This window comes from Protopterus annectens, chromosome 9.part0, assembly GCF_019279795.1.
Source record: "Protopterus annectens isolate FY-2018-M chromosome 9.part0, PAN1.0, whole genome shotgun sequence".
NCBI lineage: Eukaryota > Metazoa > Chordata > Ceratodontiformes > Protopteridae > Protopterus > Protopterus annectens.
Genome location: NC_056743.1, coordinates 1,181,573,882 through 1,181,598,373, shown reverse-complemented (window position 1 = coordinate 1,181,598,373; position 24,492 = coordinate 1,181,573,882). Strand labels below are relative to the sequence as shown.

General features: G+C 42.7%; 1 protein-coding gene across 1 annotated transcript in view; it reads left to right on the top strand.

The window, feature by feature from the left end:
* LOC122811913 (ribosomal protein S6 kinase beta-2-like) overlaps nt 1-24,492 on the top strand; it is a gene marked incomplete in the record, with an annotated part of 1,307,756 nt that overhangs the window by 641,983 nt on the left and 641,281 nt on the right. The window contains 1 exon segment of the mRNA XM_044084073.1: nt 22,495-22,602. Within this exon segment, the coding sequence (XP_043940008.1) occupies nt 22,495-22,602 (108 nt within the window).

The following is a 24,492-nucleotide window of genomic DNA, read 5'->3' as shown; positions in this document are numbered from 1 at the left end:
GGTTGTTGCAATGGTGTACACTTAGTGTGGGTTTTATTGAATCCTGGAGAGGGAGAGAAGACCTGTCTGTAATTAAACAACCCTCATCAAAAGTCCATAATAAAACCACCCCTACAACCTCCGTAAACTCTCCCAATAAACTCCCTCACTCCAGACACCCCAAACTGAACTGTACTGTACCGACCCTTCCTTCTCCATTCTTGCACCAAAACTCTTGAAATTCCTCCCTGTTCACCTGAAAAAAGTATTTTCTTTCTCCACCTTCAGAACTCAACTCAAAAAACAACTTCATGAAAAATCTTGACTGCAAGTGCTTTTCCACTGAGCATGTAACGTAACTCCCTCCAGACTTGCATCACTTTACTTTGATGATCTTTGTGTTTCACTGTTGCAGTCCTAACTTGTGGGATTTCCTGCTGTGAAAACCCTTGGCTGGCCTGACTAAGAGAAAAAATTCTTCCTTTTCCAAAGGCTGGTGGATGCCCTGACCGATGCCAAAACCCTCTGGTATGTAGAGAGACAACCAATGCCATGAATTCAGTTTATTCTTGCCTTCAGAGCCCGAAGCAGTGTTTTAGTGCGTCGGTCAGCCCACACCAGAGAGAAATCATCTGAAAGCTAAGTACCCCATTGGGGAGCTCTTTTTTTCTTTGTTTGACTCATGTCAGATAAGGCTAATTGTCTCTGTTGAGGCAAGCAGATTCCACACCAAGACTTACATTCTTTTTGTGTCACCTATTTAGGCCCAAATCACAATGTATCTAACTTCTGTTTCTGTGTCTGTTTCAACTCTAGAACTATTAGGCATAGCATAGAGATCTTAGCTAGGAACCTTAGTCTTGCATCTAGTTCTCAGTGTCCGATGGCATCTGCCAGTTGTTCTGAGGTTGAGCTACCTTAAGAACAAGAGTGATATAGAAAAGCGACCCAAGTTTAAGGCCTCTGATGACAGCCTCTCTCCGTCATCCAGTCCTCCAAGGCTGGTTATTGCTGAAGAAGGCAAGGTGCTTTTGCCACCCCCTTTCGTGGCTGAGGTGGTGGCGCAGGCCTTTGAGACCTGTTTGGAGTCCAGCAACTTCCACACAGGCCGTAGCACTTGGTTTGTTGGTTGGGGCCAGGGCCGCTTAGCAGGCCTCAGCTTCCGATGAGCACGCTTTAACTGGTGATGCTTCTTTACAGTGTCAGCCTGCACCGGTTGCACATTCTCCCAGGGAAACTGGCATCAAAATTGTGGATGTCCCTAGGCCTAAACCCAGAGATACCCATAAGAAGGAAACTTCCTCTGGGCCTATGCCTAGGCCTACCAGATCCCACACATGAGGTTTTCAGCAGGACCTGGTTAGGTTAGCTGAATACTTAATTTCGCTGGTCAGGTCCAGTATTGAATCATCCCCAGGAAAAGGAAAAGGGACCCTATACCTAAAATCTTTTCTGATCTTTTCCATCTGCCGAAGATTCTGACCAGTAGAAGTCTGTTTTTGATGAAGGACATTCCCCAAATTCCTTTGAGGAGTCAGATTCAGAAGAAAATCTGTCTTGACCCCCCCCCCCCCACCACCACCACCACCACCAAAGGACATTACTTTTGGAGAAACTCTTCATGTCACAATGGAACATTTTCAGTGGGAAGCCCAGGACTACCCACAGTCCAGAAAGAGGATTAGGGGAATTCTTTGATCTGCTATATCACAAGCCTCTTGCCTTTACTCCAGATTTAGAGGTTGTAGATGATGTTTTCCTCTTTGAATTCTGATTCCATTCTCCAGCTGTTCGTAAACCAAACATGTTTTATAGGGTACTGGACTTCCATCAACATATTTTTAAGAACCCTTCTACTGATCCAGATGTGGTCACCCCAGGACCTAAAGCAAGTGCCAGGTCCTCAAAAAACCTTTACCAACTGATAGAGAGCAGGGCTCTTGATAGATTTGGCAAAACAGTTTACACCTCTGCCACCTTAGCTGTGAGGGGCCTTAACTGTAAATTCCCCATGATTAAATGCCAGCAGTGCATTCTGTATCAGTTGAAGCAATAACTTGCTACCACTGAAGACAAGAACCTTTCCAAATAATTGCTAGATCTTTGTCAGTCCAGCTCTCAAGTTGCTAGGCATTCCTTGCACTACGGCAGGGATAGTATGGAGGCTTCCAGCCGGGCTGCAGCCACTGGTTCTGTTATTAGAAGACATGCATGGTTAAGGGAACAAACCCTCCCTGGGCATGTCAAGTAAAATCTTTGGGATGCCCCTCTAGGTAAAGATTTCCTGTTCGGGCCCAAAGCTAAGGCTGTACTTAAAAAGATGGAAGACAAAGCTAAATCCATACAAACAGTTAGACTTCCTTCAAGTTCAGCCCCCTAGATGTCCTTTCCATTCACAGTCCAAATACAGACAGAGGAAACTCCAGAGGGAAAGGACACAAAGGCAACAGCAACTAGAAAGACCCAAGCAGTGGATACTTCCAGGCAAGGGAGATCTAGGCCACAGGCCCCTTGCAGAGAGCAACAAAGACTCATCCATTCCAGTCATTCTGAACCCCTCCCCTCCCCCCACAAGTCTAGGAGGAAGACTTTCATTTTTCAAGGAAAATTTGTCCCTCATCACTTTGGACAGTTGGGTTCTAAGCATTATCTCAAATGGCTACAGACTCACTTTCAAAGAGCCATTAAAGTACTTGGACTGTCCAGGCATTCCACCAAACCAAAGGATAGATACCCTTTTTCAGATTCATATTTTCTGCTCCCAGGACTCAGTGGAACCAGTTCCAGAACATGAAGAGGGAAAGGGTTTGTACTCCGGGCTGTTGCTGGTTCCCAGAAATGAAGGCTGTTGGCGTCTCATTTTAGACCTGTCCACCCTCAGTCAGTCCCTGCTGTTTCCAGGATTCCAAATGTTAACTGTTCAAAAGCGTTTACCCATGGTAGCCCCACAGGCCTTCCTGGTCACCCTGGATCTAAAAGATGCCTACTTGCACATTCCCATGGAGGAATTGCACAGAAGCTTATTACGCTTCAGAGGAGGTACCAGTCACTATGAATTTTCTGCACTGCCCTTTGGCTCGTCTGTTGCTCCCAGGGTCTTCACAAAGTGCTTAGCCCTTCTAATCGCATTTTGTTGGACCATAGTCCAAATCTATCCCATCCTGGATGATTGTCTAATACAAGCCACAAGTCTGTCAAAACTCCATACAGATCTAGTGTTTGTTTGATTTGTGTAGACTTATGGTGAAGCTTGGGGAGATCAAGAGGTTCTGTGTACAGCACCATCCACCAGAATTGTCTTTCTGGGGGCTCTTCTGGACTCATCCCTTCAAAAGGCCTTCTTACCTATAGACAAGGTTTACTTCCTGATTCACTGCTTCCAAAAGATCATGAGGAGACAGTGCCTCTCAGGAGGAGACAGTGCCTCTCAGCCAGGGAATTTCTCAGAGCACTGGGCTGCATGGCATCTTGCATCCTCATGGTCCTTCTGGCCAGGCTGCATATGAGGAAGCTCCAGTAGTACCTTTTGATCAAGATACAGCTGATCCCTTGTAAGGAGGAATTTGCATGGTGGGCACAGGCTTGTGCTCAAAACCAGGGCCTTCTTTTCAAGTTAACTTCCCTGGAGCAAACACTCACCACAGATGCCTTAGAGACACACTGGGGGGGGGGCTCATTTCAACCACTTCCAGTCCCAAAGGAAGTGGGAAAATCAGTTCGGATACAAATACATAAACCTGAAAGAACATATGGCAATTCAGAAAGCTCTGGTAGAATTTAGAGAAAAATGGAAACCAGGGGTCATATTCATAAAAACCGACAACACCACAGTCTTGTGGTATATAAACAAGCAGGGGGGCACTCATTCATATTTTCTTTGTTGCCTAGCAGTGCAGGTTTGGGAGACTGCTCATTCTCTGGGGTTACACCTTTTGGCACAATACCTTCCAGCAAAGTATTAGTTTAAGGGTGTGCACACTTATGCAACAGCTTATTGTACATTTTGTTTTAATTTTTTTATATTTATTCCCATAACAGATTTGTTTTTCAATTGAATTGTACAGGTTATAGGTCACATTAAAGGTGGGAAAATTTTTGAAATGATTTATTGTGGTCTCATTTTTTTATATCACAAAAACCTGGTATTTTAACAGAGGTGTTTGCACTTTTTATATCTACTGTGTATGTGTGTATTATATATATATATGTATATATATATATATATATATATATATATATATATATATATATATATATATGTGTGTGTGTGTGTGTGTGTGTGTGTGTATGTGTATGGGAGTACTGAGTTTTGTCTAATCTAACTGTAGTCGAAGTCCCCGTATCACTACACCTGTTACAGAATGAAAAGAAGCAGTTTTCTTTTGCAATCAATGATTCATAGGAGATTTAAGGCTGTTTTACTTTAATGACCATGTACTCCTTGCCCTACCTACCCTCAGGCTTTGTTGGAAGAGACTAAAAAGATGATACAACAAACGAGAAACTGGAAGTTCTTGTCTATGGATATGTATAACAAGATACAAGCAGTAAAATTGTTTTTAGTCTCTCTAGTTTTATACACAAATAAGGCAACATTTTTTCAAACCGTGGAGAAGTTGTGGGCAGTAATTAATGAGGAGTTGCAAGGATTTTATTTGTGAAGGGAATATGGCAAGAGTCAAGTGGAACAAGAGGATCCTTTCAACAGAATAAGTAGGTTTAGGATTACATTATTTGAAGGAATATTTTATAGCTACACAGTTAAGGCTCTTATACATAAGCAGAAAGCTACAATTCAGAGTGGAAAAGGATGATATGAAGCAGGGGGAAATTTAAAAAAATAGGAAAGAATGGGATTTTGGATGCAGATCCTTAAGGAGAATATAGAATATTATATTCTTAAAGTAGCAGAAAGTATACTAAGAACTAAGCCAACATGGAAATGGAGAAAGGAAATTCTGCAGATAGGGATGACTGCAATTAGGAGTACAGAGAATAGACAAGAAGGGGCTGGAATTTACTGGAGAAAGCCAGCAGAGGAACCAAGGTATTGGGAACAAATAATTACACAAGGAAATGTAATAGAATGGAAGGAGGCCAAGAAGAAGGTATATTTCTCGGAGGATACCGCTGCTATGAAACAGACTCCCCATCCACATAGAAGAGATTTCATTCCTGTCCATTTTCAAGCACAACTTAGATATATGGACAGGAAACAGAAAATGTATCCCAGGACTGCCCTGTGTAATAGTAAAGGACGGGTGCAGGTCCTAAATGCTTTAGCCCATGCATGGATCCCCTGAAATTGTGTATGGCATGATCCCAGTTATTTTCATTATGGGTAATATATAATTATCAACCATTGGATAGGTAAGGCCAGTCAGTCACCAAATGTGATAGGTTATTTCAAGCACAAAAAGGGAAATTGGCTAGGCTTAATATGGCCAGTAAGGGCAGCTAGTTTAGTACTTACGTATGAAGACATTTGGATTGCAGGCTAGTGATTGTCTTTCCTATCAGGGATTGATATCATAGTGTAGACAAAGAGAAAGGGATAGGGGTATTGTAAATGAAAGACCTGCACTGGTTGAGTTTTTAAATGAATCTAGAACAGAAGCTGATGTTAAAAAGGGCTAAGTAGTAGGGCATGTAAAATATTGCATGGTAAATATAAGAGTTAATCAGAAGAGGTCAGAAAAGATTGGGAAGATAAATTATGTATGCAGTTCACAAAGAAACAATGGGAGAACGTATGTATGCCTCCCAAATGTGCATCAAAATCTGGAAGATTTAGGACATTTGCCTGGAGGTGTTCACATAGATACTTTTATACGTCAAGCAGAGTCCAAAGAATTTTTCCTTCAGGTAGATGTCAAATGTTGGAGGTTTGATAGTGAAGAAAGAGTTAAGTGGGAATGTATGTTTTGGGAGTGTAATGAGTTGGCAGACTTAAAAAAAAATCCCTACAGAGTACTCTTTCAGGAGTACTGGGTGAGCAAATGAGTATAACTAAGGACATTTTTTTTCAAGCTGGGATACAGGATCTGAATTTTCTAGACGTAGTAAGGCCTTAAGTTTAATTCTAGTGGCTGCCAAAAAAAAAACAACAAAAACCTCTCTTAAATGACACAAAGGAACTGGTACAAATTAAATTTAGCATAGTTTCTTTTAATATCTGTTTTCGTAACACTTCATCAGAACAATGCATGATTAAAAAAACCCTACTTTTATACACGCTCAGAATACAACCAATAAAATACATTCAGTTAAAGAATTAGCAATTATAAACATTTAACGTAATTAACTGTTTTGTGACCACACAGTTTCCTGTCTTAAAAGAAACATCTGATGTTAATGTGTTCATTCAAACCCAGCAGAGAATCGGCTTTCAGCTTTATTTGCCATTCAACCTCCTTTTTCTCTACCTGGTTCTTATAATCCCCACCTCTCTTATCTAGTTTAACATGATCTAAATTAGCAAAATAAAACTGTAATTTTTACAAATAACAGAATGTTTGAACAAAGGATTGTTTTCATCTTGACTCTTGATAGCATGAAGGTGCTCTTTTATTCCATCTCTGAGACGCCTTGTGGTTGTACCAACTTAAAAACACTCACATCCCAAACACAGTTCAATACATATGATGCCAGTTGAACCACAGTGAAATTTACATAGAATTTTTACTGTGTTTGAATATGTGACATAAAGTCCCTCATAAATGAATCTGCACACTGGACAACCATTACATTTATAAGTCCCCCTTTGTTTTGTTTATTGTTTAAGGGTGGAGATATCCTGGTGTCATTTTGCTCGAAAAGATGTTTAAAACCAACTTCCTTTTTGTGTACAAATAAGTGTTCTTCTCCAAAAATTTAAAATAAGTAATTGTTGGCACTAATAACATTATAGTTATTTTTTATTGTATTCCTGGTACTAGATGTGTCTACTAACCTATCAAGTACACAACGTGGGATACTTTTTGTGCTACGTCCTTCCCCAACTATCTCACTGCTATCCTTGTTAACCTTATTACTTGAAAATCTATCCAATAAAATTAGTTTGAATAACATATACTTCACTCGAACCTCTTGGGACGTTTTTTTTCTAAAAAATCAGTGTTATAACTTCTGTAAAATAAGTTATAATTAAATAAGTTATAATTAAATCCACTTCTTTTTCTAATACTTCATCACTGGTAATCATTTGAGAAGCCCTAATAAATTGTCCTCTAGGTATGTTTATTTTTGTATGGTGGGAATGATTACTACAAAACTGTAAGTAGCTGTTGGAAAAACTACTTTTTCTCTGTAACGTTCTCTCAAAATTCTTGGTGTTTGAATTCTACTTTAGTTGCACGCCCAAACAAGAAGTATCATGTCCAGTTTTCACCTGTAGTAATACTGAAAAATGAAGAAACCTTATACAAAAGTGATCTAAAACAGTAAAACTGCCACCATTATCTTCAGCAATAATCACGTCATCCACAAATCTGTTGTAGAAGGCTATATCCTTGTAGACTCATGTAGTGGGTAATAGTTCCCTCTCCCATCCACCAAGATTGAGGTTGGCATAAGCAGAGGTGTTGGTACTACTTATTAAAAAAGAAGAAATTGTTCTCAAGTAAACTTTCTAACAAAATACAAAGTAATTGTATTGAAGTTCCTTGGTGTTTGGTATATATAGCCAAATATCTTCTTTCTTACTCAGCCCCTTCTTGTTGTGGGATAGATGTAAATATGAAAACAACATCGACTGTGATAAAAAAAAAAAATCTTGTTAATAGAGTAAGAATAATCTAAACAAAATGTCCTAATGTTTAAAAAGTCACATGAGTCTTTAATATAACAGGGTAATTATTGTACCAAAGGGTCAAAAACTGAGTCCAGAAATATTGAGATCCCCTTTGTGATTTCCCCTCTGGCAGAAACAGTAGGTCTAAATGGGGAGTGAGTAGGGATATTGTGTATCTTCAGTATTCCAAACAACATACCTACTTGTGGGTTATTGTGGATAAAAAAAAAGTTACAGAAGTAAAACTATTTCTTTTTTCTATTTATAAATCATATAAATGATCTATAACTTTGCATCTTTTGTGTATGTCACTTAGACAACAGAGAAGTATCAACACTTTTTTTTTTTTTTTTTTTTATACAGTGGTGGAGTTCGTTTTTTCATTGGTTAGTACTAAGCTAACTGCCCTTGCGAGCCATTTTAAGCCTAGCCAATTATCTCTTGTGAGACTCAAACCCTGCACCTTGTGTTTGTAAGACAAACAACTTAACCATTAGTCCACTGAAACTCCAGTTTCGGCTTCCTCTGTTAATCATTAGCAGAATAAGGTTTTTCTGTGTGTGTGAGGTTTTGCTGGTCTGTTTAAGTTAGAAGACCTAGCTGTCCCTTTCTTTTCTGGACTAGGTCGTTTTAGTTAGAGGACCTATTCCTCGTGGTGTTTCTTCCTCCTTCAGGGCTAGGCCCGTTTAAGTTAGAGGACCTAGTCCTCCCTTTTACTTCTCTTCTCTTTTCATCTGTGTTATGTCTAAAGAGGTTAAGGAGCACAAGCCTTCAGGCTTCAAAAAATGCACGAAGTGCTCCCGAAAAATGTCATTGACGGATGGTCATGGTCTATGTGTCTATTGCTTAGGGCCATTGTTTTGTCTTGCCTTCTCCCCTAGAGTGTTTCAGGAGAGGAGGAGGAACAAGCTAATTCTAAAGGGTCTTTTAAAGTCTGCCTTTGAGGAAGCCTTGTCTAGCTCTTCCTCTTCTTCCAAGTCCACTAAATCTGCTAAGTCTAAGTCTTCGAAAAGACCTTCTCCGTCACCGGCTGGTGTCGCGGAGCCGCCTCCTAAAGTGGCAAAATCGGCCTCATTGGCCCCACTGCCTTCGGAGCCGACTGAGAGCAGCATTATGGTGACAGGGTCGGTTCCTAGTTTGTCGGAGCCGACCACTGAATTTATGGAACCTGCTATTCCTCCAAGATCAAGATCCCTGACTATGTCCTCCTGGTCTTCCAGGAGCCTTTCGGAAGAAGATGTGGAGAGGATGGTCCTGAGACTGCTGAAGTCGTCTGCACTATCTAAATTGATGGCTCCAACCCAGTTGGTTCCGGGTCCTATGGAACCCGTTATACCCTTGATTGTTATTCCTCCTCCGAGCCAAGCTGGTCTGTCGGAGTCGGAGGGCTCTGTGCCACTGGTGGAAACCTCAGCTCCAGCTCCACTTACGGTTGCCAAGTTCTGCTCTGACACTTTCGGTGTCCGTTGTATCCAGGGGGCAAAGCTCTCCGGTTGGCATCGACAGTGAAGGTTGGAATCGGTCCTCGGTTCCGAGGCTCCCCCTCGGCGCTTCGGCTAGGGTGAGTTCAGACCCTGCGTCTGTCTCAAAGCCGATAGCTGTGGTGCCGATTGCATCCTTGGTCTCTTCAGATCAGGGGAGGTCCTCAGAGCCGGAGAGGTCGGCATTCGAGATGATGAGGAGCGTGCTGTCCAAATCACCAGTTGCCATTAAGGGTACCAGCACTGTTCTCCCTAGAACACCCACTTCTGTCTCAGCCCCTACTCTCTTCGGAGACAGCAGAGACCCTCAGCCTCAGGAGCCACCAGCTGGTGGCCCATACTCTTCCGTGACCTCCCCAGAATACCCTTCTGAGGAGCCCCCCAGGAAGAAGACATGCAAGGGGGAAGAATTTTGACTTCCAGGATGAGTCTTTGACATCTGACACTGACCTCGAGGAGTCTCAAGGGTCCCTCAAGTCATCCTCTGATGATGTCTCCTTCATGGACATCCTGGAGATCCTTAAGCAGAGGTGCGGCTGGCCCACTGTCAACCCTTCTGATGAGGAGTCGGTGTACCTGAAGGCTTTCGGGTCTCAATCTTCTGCCTCTTGGGTGTCTTCACCTTTTGACGAACTGATGGATTTAGTTAGTTGAAAGGTGTGGGATACTCCTGATGCCGTGGAGCCAGCCCCTAGGAGACCCAATAAGTTTCTTTCTGCCCCTCCAGACAAAGAATTTTTGTCCAAAGGTGCCCCATTGATGCCATGGTGGCGGCCACTAAGAAGGAGATTGCTGAGACTTCTTCTTCTGTCCATCCGCCAAATAAGGAGTCTTGAAAGATGGACAGGTATGGGAAGCGTGTCTTCAGCTCGGTGGCTTTTACTTTTTGATCATTGAACTATCTCACTCACTTCACGAGATTGCAGAGGGATCTTCTCAAGGAGTTAGGAGATTCTATACAGGGTACATGTACTGAGGGAGTCCCTGACAAGATTTCTGCTCAGTTGTCCACCTTAAATTCTATAGTTAACTCCTCCATGTGGCTTATTTCTTATGCAGCTGATGGAGCTAGTAGAGCAGCGAGTTCAGGAGTTGCCCTAAGGTGTCACTCCTCGATGCGCTTGTGTAATTTTGCGGAACCGTTCAAGTCCACTTTCACCAACGCCCCATTTGATGGTTCCTCATTGTTTGGATCTAAGGTGAAGGACACACTCACTCGGTGTGAGCAAGAAGGAAAGATGCTCTCTGCCGTGGGAGTACATTTTACTGTTCCCTCATGACCATACCCCAAAGATCAAAAGCGCGGCAAAATGTGGTTCAAAAAATCATAGAGGGTCTTTCGACACACAGGGTGAACCTTCCTTCAGAGGCAGAGGAGTAGGAAGAAATGGGAAACATCTCCCTAGAGGCAGGGGCGGTCCGCAATACCAACAAGGTCATGATTCCTTTCGGGGATGGCCTTATCAGCGCTCCTGATATGGGGCCCGACTGCATTTCTCTAGGGCCGGTCGGGGGTTGCATTTCTTTGTATCCAGAAGCCTGGCTAAGTATCACCCAAGACAAGTGGGTACAAAGAGCTGTTACCAGAGGCTATGTCATACCCGTTTCCCTTCCACCGTTTGTTCCCAAGAAGATCCCAGATGTACCACCCAATTAAAGGGATCAGGCAACTGTGGAGATCAACAAGTTGCTCTTAAAAAGAGTCATCCAATCCGTCCCAGCAGACCAGATAGGATATGGTACTTACTCCAGGTTCTCTTTAGTCCCAAAATGAACAGGAGACTGGAAGCCAATATTGGACCTCAGCAGATTAAACGAATCCGTGAGAAAGGACAGGTTTCGGATGGTAACACTGCAGTCGGTACTCCCTTTGTTAGGGAAAGATTATTGGATGTGCTCAGTAGATCTCCAAGATGCCTACTACCATATAAAAATGGACAAGGCGTCCAGGAGCCATCTACGCTTCCGGCTAGGAGCCAGTCACTATCAGATGTTCATCGTGTTTCACTGTTGCAGTCATTACATGCAGGTAGCCTGCCAGCAGGATAACCCCAGTCATTACACTTGGGTTATCCTGCTGGCAGGCTACCCGCAGTCGGCCTGAATTCCAAAGTCTTGGTCTGGTGTCGGTTGCTGTCGCCTCTTCCCTGATGTCAGTGCGCCAGGGGTATAAAAGATGCAGCCGACACCATTTTATTCAGTCTTTCTTGCCGCCCAGTGCCCAAAGCACAAGCGGTATGCAAGTGCCGGTCGGCCGACTACTGAGATTTTCAAAATCTAATTTCAGATCCGAAGTGTTCAATAAAGTTAAGTACCCCATTGGGGAAACTTTTTTTCTTGCTCCAGACCAATGTCAGAAAAAGTTAACAATTGTATTTCTTGTGAGAAGCAAATACCGCATAAGGATTTTCACTCTTAACTGTATTCCTTGCCTAGGCCCTGACCATGACGTTGCTAGCTGTCGGTTTTGTGCTCGATTTAACCAACGCGCTATTAAGCGTTGGTACGATTTTGCTTTTCATTACTTTAGCCGAAGGTTTAATTATATAATGCCGTTGGAACAGCCGACGACCGGAGTTTATAAAAAGCGCAAGGAAAAGGACAGGCATCCGAGTTCCAAAACCAACGACGAGGCCTCCGCTAGGCCAGTTGCCGGTTTGCCGGTTCTGAGAGGCACTTCGCAGCCCCTGACACCAGCTACCTTAGGGCCACAGGCCGCTACCGACTCCCACGTGGAGACAGCTAGGCCTCTGTATACTCAAGGTATTGGACACTCGGAAAATATTCCCCTCAGATGGATCCGGAGCCACTGAGCAGGCATCGGCTTCTGAGGGTGTTTTCAGACCTACACAGTTATATATCAAGCCAACCTCAGCTTCCAAGGCAAAAAGAAACAAGTACAGCATTCTCCTGGACAGACTTCAATGTCTAAGAAACAGATGCTTAAAATGGCCGCAGATCTAATTACCTTGATCAGGGGTTCCCATCCCCCTCCTGATAAGATGCCTAGGCAAGACACAGAATATGATTCTTCTGATCAGGTTTCCATTTCCTCTGACTCCTCTTCAGAACAGGGGAAACTCTCTTCCTCCCTATGAGGATTCTGATGCTGAAGAATCTATTCCTTCAGCTTCTCCTCCTGAGGATTATTCCTTTGGGGAAACCCTGCATACCATGAGGGAACATTTCCACTGGGAGAGCCAAGATTACTCAGAATCTAAGAAAAGGCTCAGAGACTTTCTTCTACTACCTCAGCACAGACGTCTTGCTATTCCACCTGTTCTAGACATTGTAGATGATGCGAGTCAGGCCTGTCTCCCGACTCTCTAACACCGGCACCTGTTAAGCCAGACAGATACTACAGGGTTCCAGACTCTGATAAATTTCTATATAAAAACCCTGCTGCTGACCCAGAAACTACATCTCAGGGTCCCAAAGGGGTCAAGGCCTCTACTGCAAAAAACCCTGTCCCCTCAGATAGGGATTCAAGGGCACTGGACAGATGGGGGAAATAGTTTACACTTCTGCTACCTTGGCTGTAAGGGCTTTAAATTGTCAGTTTCATATGCTTAAATATCAGCAATACTTAATGTCACTGCTAAAACAGAAAATGTTGACAAATTCTGAATGTTCTGAGAACAAGGAAATGCAGGATTTATTGCCTGCACCTGAACAAGTGGGAAAGCATACTTTGCAATGTGGTTTTGATTCACTGGAGGCCTCTTGCAGTGCCGCTGTTACAGGTTCTGTCATTAGAAGGCATGCTTGGTTAAAGGAACAGAATCTGCCTGATCATGTTAATGCAAAATTATTGGATGCTCCATTACAGCATGATACTTTGTTTGGTGTTAAGGCAGAAGAGGTGTTGAAGAAAATGGAGGATAAAGCAAAATCTGTGCAAACAGTAAAGGATTTCTTACAGGTACAACACCCAGATTTAGCAGGAAGTGGCCTTCTAAGAATTGGTCCTTTCCAGTGTCAGACAGGCCACAAAGAGGCAGATACAGATGCCCTAGAGGCAGACAACAGCCCCAGGGCTCATACAGGCCCAAACAATGGGGTGCTTCTACCTCCAAAAGCAGAGAAGACAAATCACAGCCATATAGGAAACAGTCCCAATGACTTTCCCCTGCCAATGCCAAGCACTTATCTTTTGGCAGCACCCTTAGGGGGAAAGCTAGCACTTTTTTCACAAAATTGGTACATGATCACCCAGGACAAATGGGTCTTAAATATAGTCTCTCAGGGCTACAGGTTCCACTTTCACACACTTCCAAAGGCAAAAGGTATGCTAGACCTGCGACACAATCAGTGGGCAGAGGCACAAAAGCAAGTTTCATCTCTCATGGACATGAGGGCTATTCAGCCAGTACCACAACAAGAGCAGGGACAAGGATTTTACTCAAGACTTTTCTTAGTACCAAGAAAGGACAAAGCCTCAAGACCACTTCTGGACCTGTCTATTCTAAACACTTTTCTGGACGTTAGAAAATTCAAAATGTTGACTCTGCAGCAGCTTCTGCCCATGCTGGGCAAGAAGGCTTGGCTTGTAACTTTGGACCTTAAAGAGGCATACCCGCATGTCCCAATCAGACAGTCTTGCAGAAGATACCTCAGATTCATAGCTGGTTCAATGCACTACCAATTCTCTGCACTGCCCTTTGGCTTATCTACTGCGCAAAGGGTCTTCGCAAAATGCCTGGCACCGGTAATTGCATTTTGCAGACAAAGAGGAATTCAAATATATCCCTACTTGGACAACTGCCTTTTTCAAGCAGAGACCAAAGACATTCTACTAAAGCCTCTGGCGTTTGTAAAAAGATTACTAATTTGCCTAAGGTACACAGTAAATGAAGAGAAATCAAAATTAGTACCCTCTCGAGGTAATATTCCTGGGTGCAAGCTTAAATACAACTGCTCAGATGGCTTATCTCACGCCAGACAAACAAAGGCAACTGGCTTCTTACTTCGAAAGCATGGCAACAAAGACCCAGTTGTCTGCAAGAAAAATTCTGCAGGCTTTGGGCTACATGGCGTCCTGCATTCTGCTAATTCCATATGCAAGACTGCATATGAGGAAGCTACAGTGGTATCTAAAAAGTGTTAGGACTCAACATTGCCACAGACTGGAATCACTAATTACCCTTATTCCCTGCCTGCAACAGGAGTTTCGATGGTGGGCACAGGCCTGTCACCACAACAAGGGACAGCCATTCACGTTACCCACAGCCAGGCAAACACTAACAACAGATGCATCAAATTATGCCTGGGGGGGCCCCATGGCAGGAAAATGTATTCAGGGCACCTGGCCCGCAAACCAAAGGCATCTTCACATCAATCAAAAAGAGATGCTAGATGTACAAAATGCCCTGACAGCCTTCAAGGACCTACTTCATCCAGGACAACTGCTGATAAAGATGGACAATAATACAGTCATGTGGTACATAAACAAGCAGGGAGGCACACATTCTTACCCCCTCTGCAGATGAGCCATGATTTTGTGGAACATAGCATTGACTTATCAAGTACACCTGCAAGCACAATTCCTGCCAGGAAAAACAAATCCTCTGGCAGACGAACTAAGCAGAAACCTCATGGATCCTCACGAGTGGAAACTAGATCCACAAATCTTCAGCATGATAACAAGGAAATGGGGATGCCCAGACATAGATCTATTTGCCTCCCCTCACAACTGCCAACTACAGAGATTCTGCACAAGGACTCATCACAAACAAGCATGGAAAGTGGATGCTCTGTCATTCAGCTGGAAAAACATTACAGTATATGCCTTTCCTTCTCTGCCTCTCCTCCCCAAGGTACTCCTAAAGGTCAGACAAGAGAAGCCACAAATGATATTGATTGCCCCGGATTGGCCACGCCAGCACTGGTACCCAATCCTAAAGAGCTTGTATCAAGCCCCAGCCTGGACATTGCCTCAAATTCCTCATTTACTGACCCAACAAAACAGTCAGATCCTGCACAGCCAACTCAGAACCCTAAACCTGGCTGCATAGTGGATAATGTAACCATTCAGAATACACCTCTCCCTAAAGCGGTTATGGATGTTATTTTGGAGGCCAGGAGGCCCAGCACCAGAAAATCTTATGGAGAAAAATGGAAGAGATTATGTGCTTGGAACCAGGTACAAGGAATTGACACGCTTGTACCAAATATTCCTCAGATTTTACAATACCTAACTGAGATGCTGGACAAAGGCCTATCCTTCTCATCAATTAAGATCCATGCCTCTGCCATTTCAGCTCATTACAATATGGGCATACCTATTTTTTCACATCCACTGCTTAGGCAGTACCTCAGAGGGGCCAAAAATATAAGACCTCCAAGGAGAGCACCACTACCCGCATGGGACCTCAATTTTGTCTTGGAAAAACTCACACTGCCTCCTTTTGAGCCAGCCAGTACAGCTGAGATAAAATTCTTATCATGGAAAACAGCTCTGCTCCTAGCAATAACTTCAGCAAGAAGAGTCTAAGTTACAGGCATTAATGGCTGTGGAACCTTTCGTTATTTTCCATCCGGACAGGGTTTCTCTAAGGACAAACCCAACATTTTTGCCTAAGGTAGTGTCCAGTGTGGCTCTTAACCAAACCATTCATTTGCCTGCATTTTATCCAAACCCACAGAATAAAGGGGAGAGACTTCTGCATTCTTTGGACATACACAGGCAGTTACGCTTCTACTTGGACAAAACTAAAGCTTTCAGAAACACTGAGCAACATTTAGTGGCATACGCTGCAGGATCACAAGGAAAGGCTATTTCAAAGCAGACTATTTCAAAATGGATAGGCCACTGCAGTCGTTTCTGCTATTCACAACATGGCAAATCAGTGCCTAAGGACATTAGGCCACATTCAACCAGAGCAGCAGCCACTTCTGCAGCCTTCCTCAGAGGAGTTCCAACCAAGGATATTTTGGAGGCTGCAACTTGGACTTCAGTGCACACTTTCACAAGGCACTACCACTTACCTCTTTACTCTAAATCCAAGGCAGGCTTTGCCACTGCAGTTCTGCAGGGTCTCATAGCCACTCCTAACTCTATTTAGGCCCAGCCTCCCAACCTCAGCTTAGGGATTCAACCCAAGTGTAAAGACTGCAATAATGAAACACGATGAACATAGTACAGATATGTACCTACCATAAATGTAGATGTTCAAGTATATTCACTGTTGCAGTCCAGGTTACCCTCCCTCCATCCCCCTTTTATTTGCTGGGACCTATGTGGTGTATTTGCTTGTAGATAATGGTAATGATTATGTTACTGCATGCTTTTTTATAAGCAGAGTTTATAGCCTACCTTTTTGGGAGCACCTGACATCTGGGGCAAGAAAAAACGAAGAAAATGGCGTCGGCTGCATCTTTTATACCCCTGGCGCACTGACGTCAGGGAAAAGGCGACAGCATCTGACGCCAGACCAAGACTTTGGAATTCAGGCCGACTGCGGGTAGCCTGCCAGCAGGATAACCCAAGTGTAATGACTGGGGTTATCCTGCTGGCAGGCTACCCGCATGTAATGACTGCAACAGTGAATACACTCGAACATCTACATTTATGGTAGGTACACAACTGTACTTTTCGTGCTCTGCCCTTTGCCCCCAGGGTGTTCACCAAATGCATGGCAGTAGTGACAGCTCACCTGAGACGTCAGGTATTGCAGGTGTTTCCGTATTTGGACGACTGGCTCCTGACCGCCCCCAACAGGCATCTACTTCTCCAAAACAGGGACGCCACTATTCAACTTTGTGCTCAATTAGGGATCTCCATAAATTGAGAAAAATATGCATTATTGCCCTCTCAATCTGTGATTTTTATAGGCGCAGAGGTAGACACAATGAACATGACAGCTCGTCTCCCTGCCAAAAGGGCACAAAATGTAATATTTCAAATTCAACGTTTTCTCTCATTGCAGAAGGTCAAAGCAAAGTGGGTTCTTCAGCTCCTCGGGACTATGGCGTCCACCATCCTATTTAGTACCATTAGCCAGGTTGCACATGAGAATTCTCCAATGGCTTCTGTCTTCCCGATGGTCCTTCCAATATCTTCCTCTGAATCACCCTATTCTGCTGATGGAATCCTGCAAGGAGGACCTCCTTTGGTGGATAGCACCCAACCAGTTGATGACGGGCCCTCCCTTTGTTCCTTCCCAACCCGTTGCCACTGTGACCACGGATGCCTCCCAGATTGGGGGGGGGGCATTATCTCGGCAGGACTGTGCAGGACACATGGCAAGAACATGAGGCTCACCTGCATATCAATGTTCTGGAGATGAGGGCGGTGCTCCTGGTGTTGCAAGCACTTCAAGACCTTCTTCCTCTAGGGACTGTTGCGATGCAGTCATACAGCATGTCGGTAGTTTGGTATATCAACAAACAAGGCAGTACTAGATCTTACCCACTCTGTCGAGAGGCCATGAGAGTTTGGGAATGGGTGATTTCTTCCCAGCACTGTCTGGTTGCAATGCACATTCCAGGGACGACCAACTTGATAGCTGACGAGCTCAGCCAGGCGATCCTACTGCCTCACGAGTGGTCTCTGAAACATGAAACAGCAGAACAGATTTTCTGCAAATGGAGACAGCCTTGCTGTGACCTTTTTGCCAGTCCAATAAATGCCAAATGCAGCAGCTATTTTTCCCTCAGTCCCCCTCTGGGGGAGACACCCAGAGACGCTGTAGCTCACGATTGGCCCCTGGGTCTTCTGTATATGCTTTTCCTCCATTTCCTCTAATTTCCAAAGTGATTCAGAAAGCCAGATGGCTGGGATGCAAGTTAATCCTCATTGCTCCTTACTGGCCTCGTCGGGTTTGGTTCCCCTTCCTCGAGCCTCTTCTCCTGGACGATCCTTGGATTCTGGACCCAGCTCCAGATCTGTTGACTCAGATGTCAGGTTCGCTACATCCCTCAATCCACACCCTCAAATTATCAGCGTGGCTGCTCCAGTTCCATCTCTAGTCAGGCTTCACGATGCATCTTCCTCAGTGTCACATATTCTTATGTCCTCCCATAAACCTTCAACTAGGAGACTATATGGCAATAAATGAAAAAGATTTTCTGTTTGGGCACAGAAAATGAATGTAGATACTGCTTCTATCTCTGTGATTTTGGAATTTCTCTCCGAGCTTTTTCAGCAAGGATCTGCCGCCGCCACTATCAGAGTTCAATTGGTGGCTATTTCTCATTTCCATTGAGGGTTTCCAGATACCAGTTTAATGTCTCATAAGCTATGCAAGACCTTTTTGAAAGGAACCACTCTGTTGAGGCCACCGCTCCAAGAACCTGTTGCTTCTTGGGATTTAAATTTTGTGTTGTCCAAACTGACATCTTCCCCATTTGAACCTTCTCTCATCTTCATTGAAATTTTTGTCTTGGAAGACTTTGTTTTTGGTGGCTATCACATCAGCTAGATGGGTATCGGAGTTACAAGCCTTGTTTGTTAAGCCACCTTATTTGATCTTTCATAAAGACAGGGTGTCACTGTGTACTAACCCTCCTTTGTCCCCAAAGTTTGTTCCCACGACACCTTAAATCAATCCATAGAACTCCCAGTTTTCTTCCCTAATCACTGTAATGCAGCTGGATACCAGTTTCATCAGCTAGACATTTAGACAACTACGTTTTTATTTGCATCGGACCAAGGAGTTTAGGAAATCAGATCAACTATTCATTTCCTTTTCTGAATCCAGATTGGGCTTACCAGTTTCTAAAGTGACACTATCTAATTGGATTTCCAGTTGCATAGCCTTTGTCTACAGTTCGGAGGGCAGACCTTTAGCCCTCAAGATCAAGGCTTATTCTACCAGGTTTCTGTCTACCTCTGCAGCCTTTCAAGCTAGAGTCCCGCTTGATATTTGTGCAGCAGCAACGTGGGCTACCCCTCACACTTTTATTACACACTGCAAATTGGATTTAGCTTCCAGGGGTAAGGCATTCTTTGGCTCCACGGTGCTCAGGAGTATTTTCCAGTGAGCCACCCAAGAATAAGGCACTAGGGACACTACCCCATACTTAAAAATGAAGGTGAGATTGGACTACACAACATAAAGAAGTTATGTACTCACCATAACGTTCCATGTTGGTAGTCCATCTCACCCTTCATTTTTACCAACCCGCCCTCCTGCCGCTATCCTGGAAGAATCTGGAGATATTAATAATTTGGTTATCTTTGTTTGGAGACCCTTTGGTATTGGTTTGTCTGTTATGGTTATTTCTTCTAGTGAACAGCAAACAAGACCTGGGGTTTGTACTGGTGCACTATGGGATTCCTGCTTTGCCACGAGCCAACCAGAAATCTTCAAGCTTATAAATCGGCTGAGGATTGGCTCCAAACATAAAAATGAAGGGTGAGATGGACTACCAACATGGAACGTTATGGTGAGTACATAACTTCTTTTTTCTCAGTGTCACACAAGTGATAATTCAATAAAGGTGTTTAAAAAAATGTGGGAGAGGCCACTTAGTCCTGGGATACATTTGAGAATAGCCACCCTGCGATCCAGGATTTGCTTGCAGGAAGATGTTGAATTCCATTGCTTAACCTGCACATGGAGTTGATTCCAGAAGGTGGGGGCACTTTCTCCTTGTCCTGTTCTGTTTATCTGCTGGTAGTGGTTCAGGTGTCTGATTCAGTTGTTGGCTACACTGTATGACTTAGTGAGGTATAGGAGGTCAGGGACCACCAGATCTCTCATGGCATGTTAAGTGAGGCCAAGATCACTCCTTGGGAATCTAAAAGCTACAGATTACAGGGACAGGGCTTACAGCTTTTTGTGGTAACCAAGTTTCTTAAGACTAGGGATTTTTTGGTTAGGAACCTCTTAGGCCTTTTTGAGTTTGTTAATATGTCAAGTGAGGTATGTCCCGAAGGGAGAATTGTACCTTGTAATGGGGATAAGGTCAGTGTTTAAACATAGGGGAAATAAAACATCTCGGGATCTACACAAAATACTTTTGGCTGTTAGTTTTGCTAAGTAGTAGGATTTCCTGATTACAGTTGATGATCCAAAGGAGAGATTGTTGACTCAAGTGCTTGGGAACTTTTTTGTTTGTAAGGGAATGTTATTTATACTGTATATTACGGTTATGCTGTTTTCCAAAAGAAACAGTACTACATTTTTTAGTGTCAGTTTAAGCCCATTACCATATAGCAGGAAGAAAGACGTGCATTAATGGGCTTGCCTTCATTGAAGGTTGGGCATCGAGCTGGCAACTCTGCACTGTGAAAATCTACTGCCAATCATTAGTGGACCAGAGTTCCGCTGTGGGGACCCCTAACCAGGAAAAGCAGAAGAACAACTACAACCATATAGAAGGAAGTTACATGTTATCTGCAGATGTGATTAACCAGAGGTCCTGATTATCATTTTTTGGGATTAGAAACGTAGATTCTGCACAAGAGAGGACCCAGTACAGATCCCTGGGAGGCAACATTGGTTACTTCAGCTCTGCTGGAAGAAGCATCTGCCATACAAAATTATGTGGGTTGTGTTGTTCAGCCAACTGGCTATCCATCTTAGTACATAAAGATCTGTGTTTAAGGCATATAGTTTCCTCACAATTCATGCATGAGCTATGGTATCAAATGCTTTGACCAGTTCTACATAACTTTTTGAACAGCATGACCACTTGTCAACAACTTGCTTGACCCTTTTGAAGAAGTTGATAAGATGCAACATGTGTGCTGTCCCCTTGATGAAGCCAAATTGTTGTAGGTTAAGCCTGTTGAGCTTGGTAGTATAATAATTAATGAAACTGGTTATGATACTTTCTGTAGCTCTACAGATCAGACTCGTAAAACTGGGTGGTCTGTAATTGCCAATGTTTGTGGGAGGGTCACCCTTAGAGGGGCTTTACCACAGCACTGTGCCCTGATTGTCAGAATATGAAGAAAATGGGTCAAGAATGTAGTAAGCCTTTATTTGGAGTGGTTAAAGTTTGCTTTGTTAGGGCTTTACTTGGAAATGTTTCTTTAGAAGAGGCATATATGGCCATGATATGAGCTTTAGTCCAGGGTTTGTCATTTCATTTATGAATTCGTTAAGGTAAGCAAAGGGAAGGCTTTCTTTAGCTGGTCGTACTGCATGGTATGTTAGCTTGTGGGTTATAGGTTTTTCATGTGTGTTTGCCTTACTATTTCAGTTTAATTTTATTTATTTATTTATGTATTTTTAAGTTTATCTGATTGTTCATTTTTTCTGTAATTTTTGGGGCTGTGTTACCCAGTGAAGGTTTTCTGCAGGTGACACAAAGTATTCTATAGAAGCTTTGTGAGGTTCACCCTGTGATGTTGGATTTCAAAGGTGTCTCTTGTAGCAGATCTACAAGATTTCCAGCCTATTTGCACTCTTTGGAGTCTTGCAACTTTGGTCTTTAGTCATCCTGCCCTCTGTTCTTCCGTGATGAATAAGGATGAAGTAGGCAGGAGATGGGAATGAAACAGAGGCATTTGGAATCCTCACTCATTGTATGCAACAGACATCAAAGGTGTGGTGATGTCAGGGATTGTGCCAGCTGGGACTACTGAATGCTACACCTGATCTTCTGTAAGAAGCATTCCTGAATATTCACTATTGTAGTAAGTACCTTGAATCATTTTTTTCCAACTGTGATTATGTATGTGTGTATGTATTGCCCATACAGTCACAGCAGTTAGGACAGACAGAAGAAACGCCGTCCTTTGAGAAATTAGGTCTGCCATAAAAGAAGGCAGTGGCATATGATTATAGATCTTCATCTGGAAGCAAGCATTGAGTGGGCAGTCGGAATAATTAGCTGCAGTAAGCTGTAAAGCATTTGCATAATGTGTACTGTGACCCATAAACTGGGGGACATTATTAATGACTTGCATACCTCTTAACCTCACAGTACAAAAAATCTGGACAAAGACAGAAAGAATGGGAGAACAAAGGGCCAGAAATAGGGACATAATTTAAATATTGCTCCTATAAACTTAGAAAGTTGCTAGAATAACAGGTTTTGCATAATTGTGTATTTTCTGAAGGATTTAAAGTCTGAAACTCAAATGTCTGTCATTATTTAGTGACTTAAGTCTTCAATGATTTTGCCAGAAAACCACAATTTTTTTGGGGGGGCAGACCAAAAATATGAGGCAAAAATCTGTACAGTTGAGAGATATGTAATGGAAACCTACCTGTCTTAAAAAAATAATAATAAAATGACCAGTATGAGCTTGGTTCTGAGTGCTTTAATTTTTTTTTTTAACTTTAGCCACCCTTCACTGCTGAAAACAGAAAGAAGACCATTGATAAGATCTTAAAGTGCAAACTTAATCTGCCTCCTTACTTGACTCAGGATGCCAGAGACCTCATTAAGAAGGTAAGTACCACTTATGCCCTTTATACAGTGAAGATAAAGTGTTATTGCATGACAGTTTAACCATTCACCTAAACAATGTAAACTCTTGCATCTAATATGCCTAGTTAGTAGATAAAGTACTCGTGCATCTGCATGATAATTATGCAATATCCATAATAGCTGCTTCTCTATTCCTTGTTCTGAAAAGTCACTCAAGTTTTGTTAGTCACTCAAGACCAATTATTTTGTATTACAGATTAGTCAAGACACAAGTGCATTGCAGATATGTGACATGGGGTATTACCTTGTGTACTGTGTCACACTGTGACTCATCTACAATCCTTTGCATTAAAGACCGACCTTTTTTTAAGAGGTCTTTATTAAACATGAAATGTTTTTAAAAGGGAAATAGCTACATATATAGTAATAGAAAAGAAAGCAATTCAAACTAGCATTCGTTTATTTTCATGCAGTATACAATTTAACAGTTTTTGTGAATTTCATTACATAAATTGCGAAATTCCTATCTTCCCTTAAGTTTCAGTTCAGTTCTCCTGATCACTATTCTGTTTGTATTCTTCCTACAAATTCCATTTATTTATATGTGATTTGCTCCTTCCCTTTTCTAAAGATTCTACATCCAGTTCCTGTATTTCCTTTACAATATTTATTACTTCAATTACAGTTATTTCAGATTTTGATTTCTATTTTCTAGTAATTGACTTTTTTGCATGCAATAACATTAAACTTAGTAAAGCCTTACTGCGTCGGGGCAGTTCAGATCCTATATCCCAGCTTAAAAGAATCATTTCCTTCATTACAAACATTTGCTTCCCCAGCATTTCTGACAAAGTAGTCCATAAGGAATTTTTTAAATCTGTGAATTCCTTACTTTCTCAGGAATATGTTTCCAGTTAATTCTCTCTTCCCCATCACATTTCCAGAGTATGCTATTTATACAAAATAATGTAATCTCTAAATAAAGCTAATTTTCTTTATTGCTATACCTGCTATATTCTTGAATTTGTGAGTCCCTTATTTTCTTTACTAATGGCTGTAAATATAAATCAAGTAACAGTGGGGGAGGCACCCCTGCCTTGTTTTTGTGTTCAAATGCATCTTTCTGTAGAGTAACTCTTCTACCTTAATTTTTGCCTTTAAGCCTTCATAAATCCTCCTAATTAACCCTGTTATTCTGTCATGGAATGCAAATACTGCCATTGTTGTAATCATAAAATCCCAACTGAGTCTATCAAATGGTATCTGTATAAAGATCCACCGGCAGTAGCAACAATTTCTCATACTTTGCTTCACTCTGGAACGTCATTGTTCTGTTAATGTGATCAAGTATTTGCTTCCCCTCCACAAAGCCACATTTATCCACATCTCTTGATGTTGGAAGCACCTTTGCCATTCTATTACATAGGTTCATAGGTAGGTACTAGGCTATCGGCTCTAGGGCCTATACAAGCCTAGTCATAACAATTCCCTGGCTATTGCTTTCCACAGGTATTTACTTTCCTGGACCCCTGTCTAGCAGGGCTACTGATGTGATACCCGGGGTGAATTTCCCATCTCCTAGCCAATCGTCAATGTTCCTGTTGAAGAGGGCCATTGAGGCGCTCTGCCTGACATGTATGGGCAGCCTATTCCAGGGTATGGGGAGTCACTGGGTCAGGAACCTATCCCTCCAGCGTGTTCTATTCATCGTGATGACAAGGTTAAGATACCTGGAGCATGTGGCTCGAAGGGATTGTTAAGTGTAGCGTGTCCAACAACTCTGTGTTTGACATGGCCTCTGGTAACCGACCCTGACGAACAATTGACTAGAGATTGGATATCTATACAACAGGAATGTTCTATGAGATTTGTGGAAACACTATCCAACTATTATACAAGGACCATAGATAG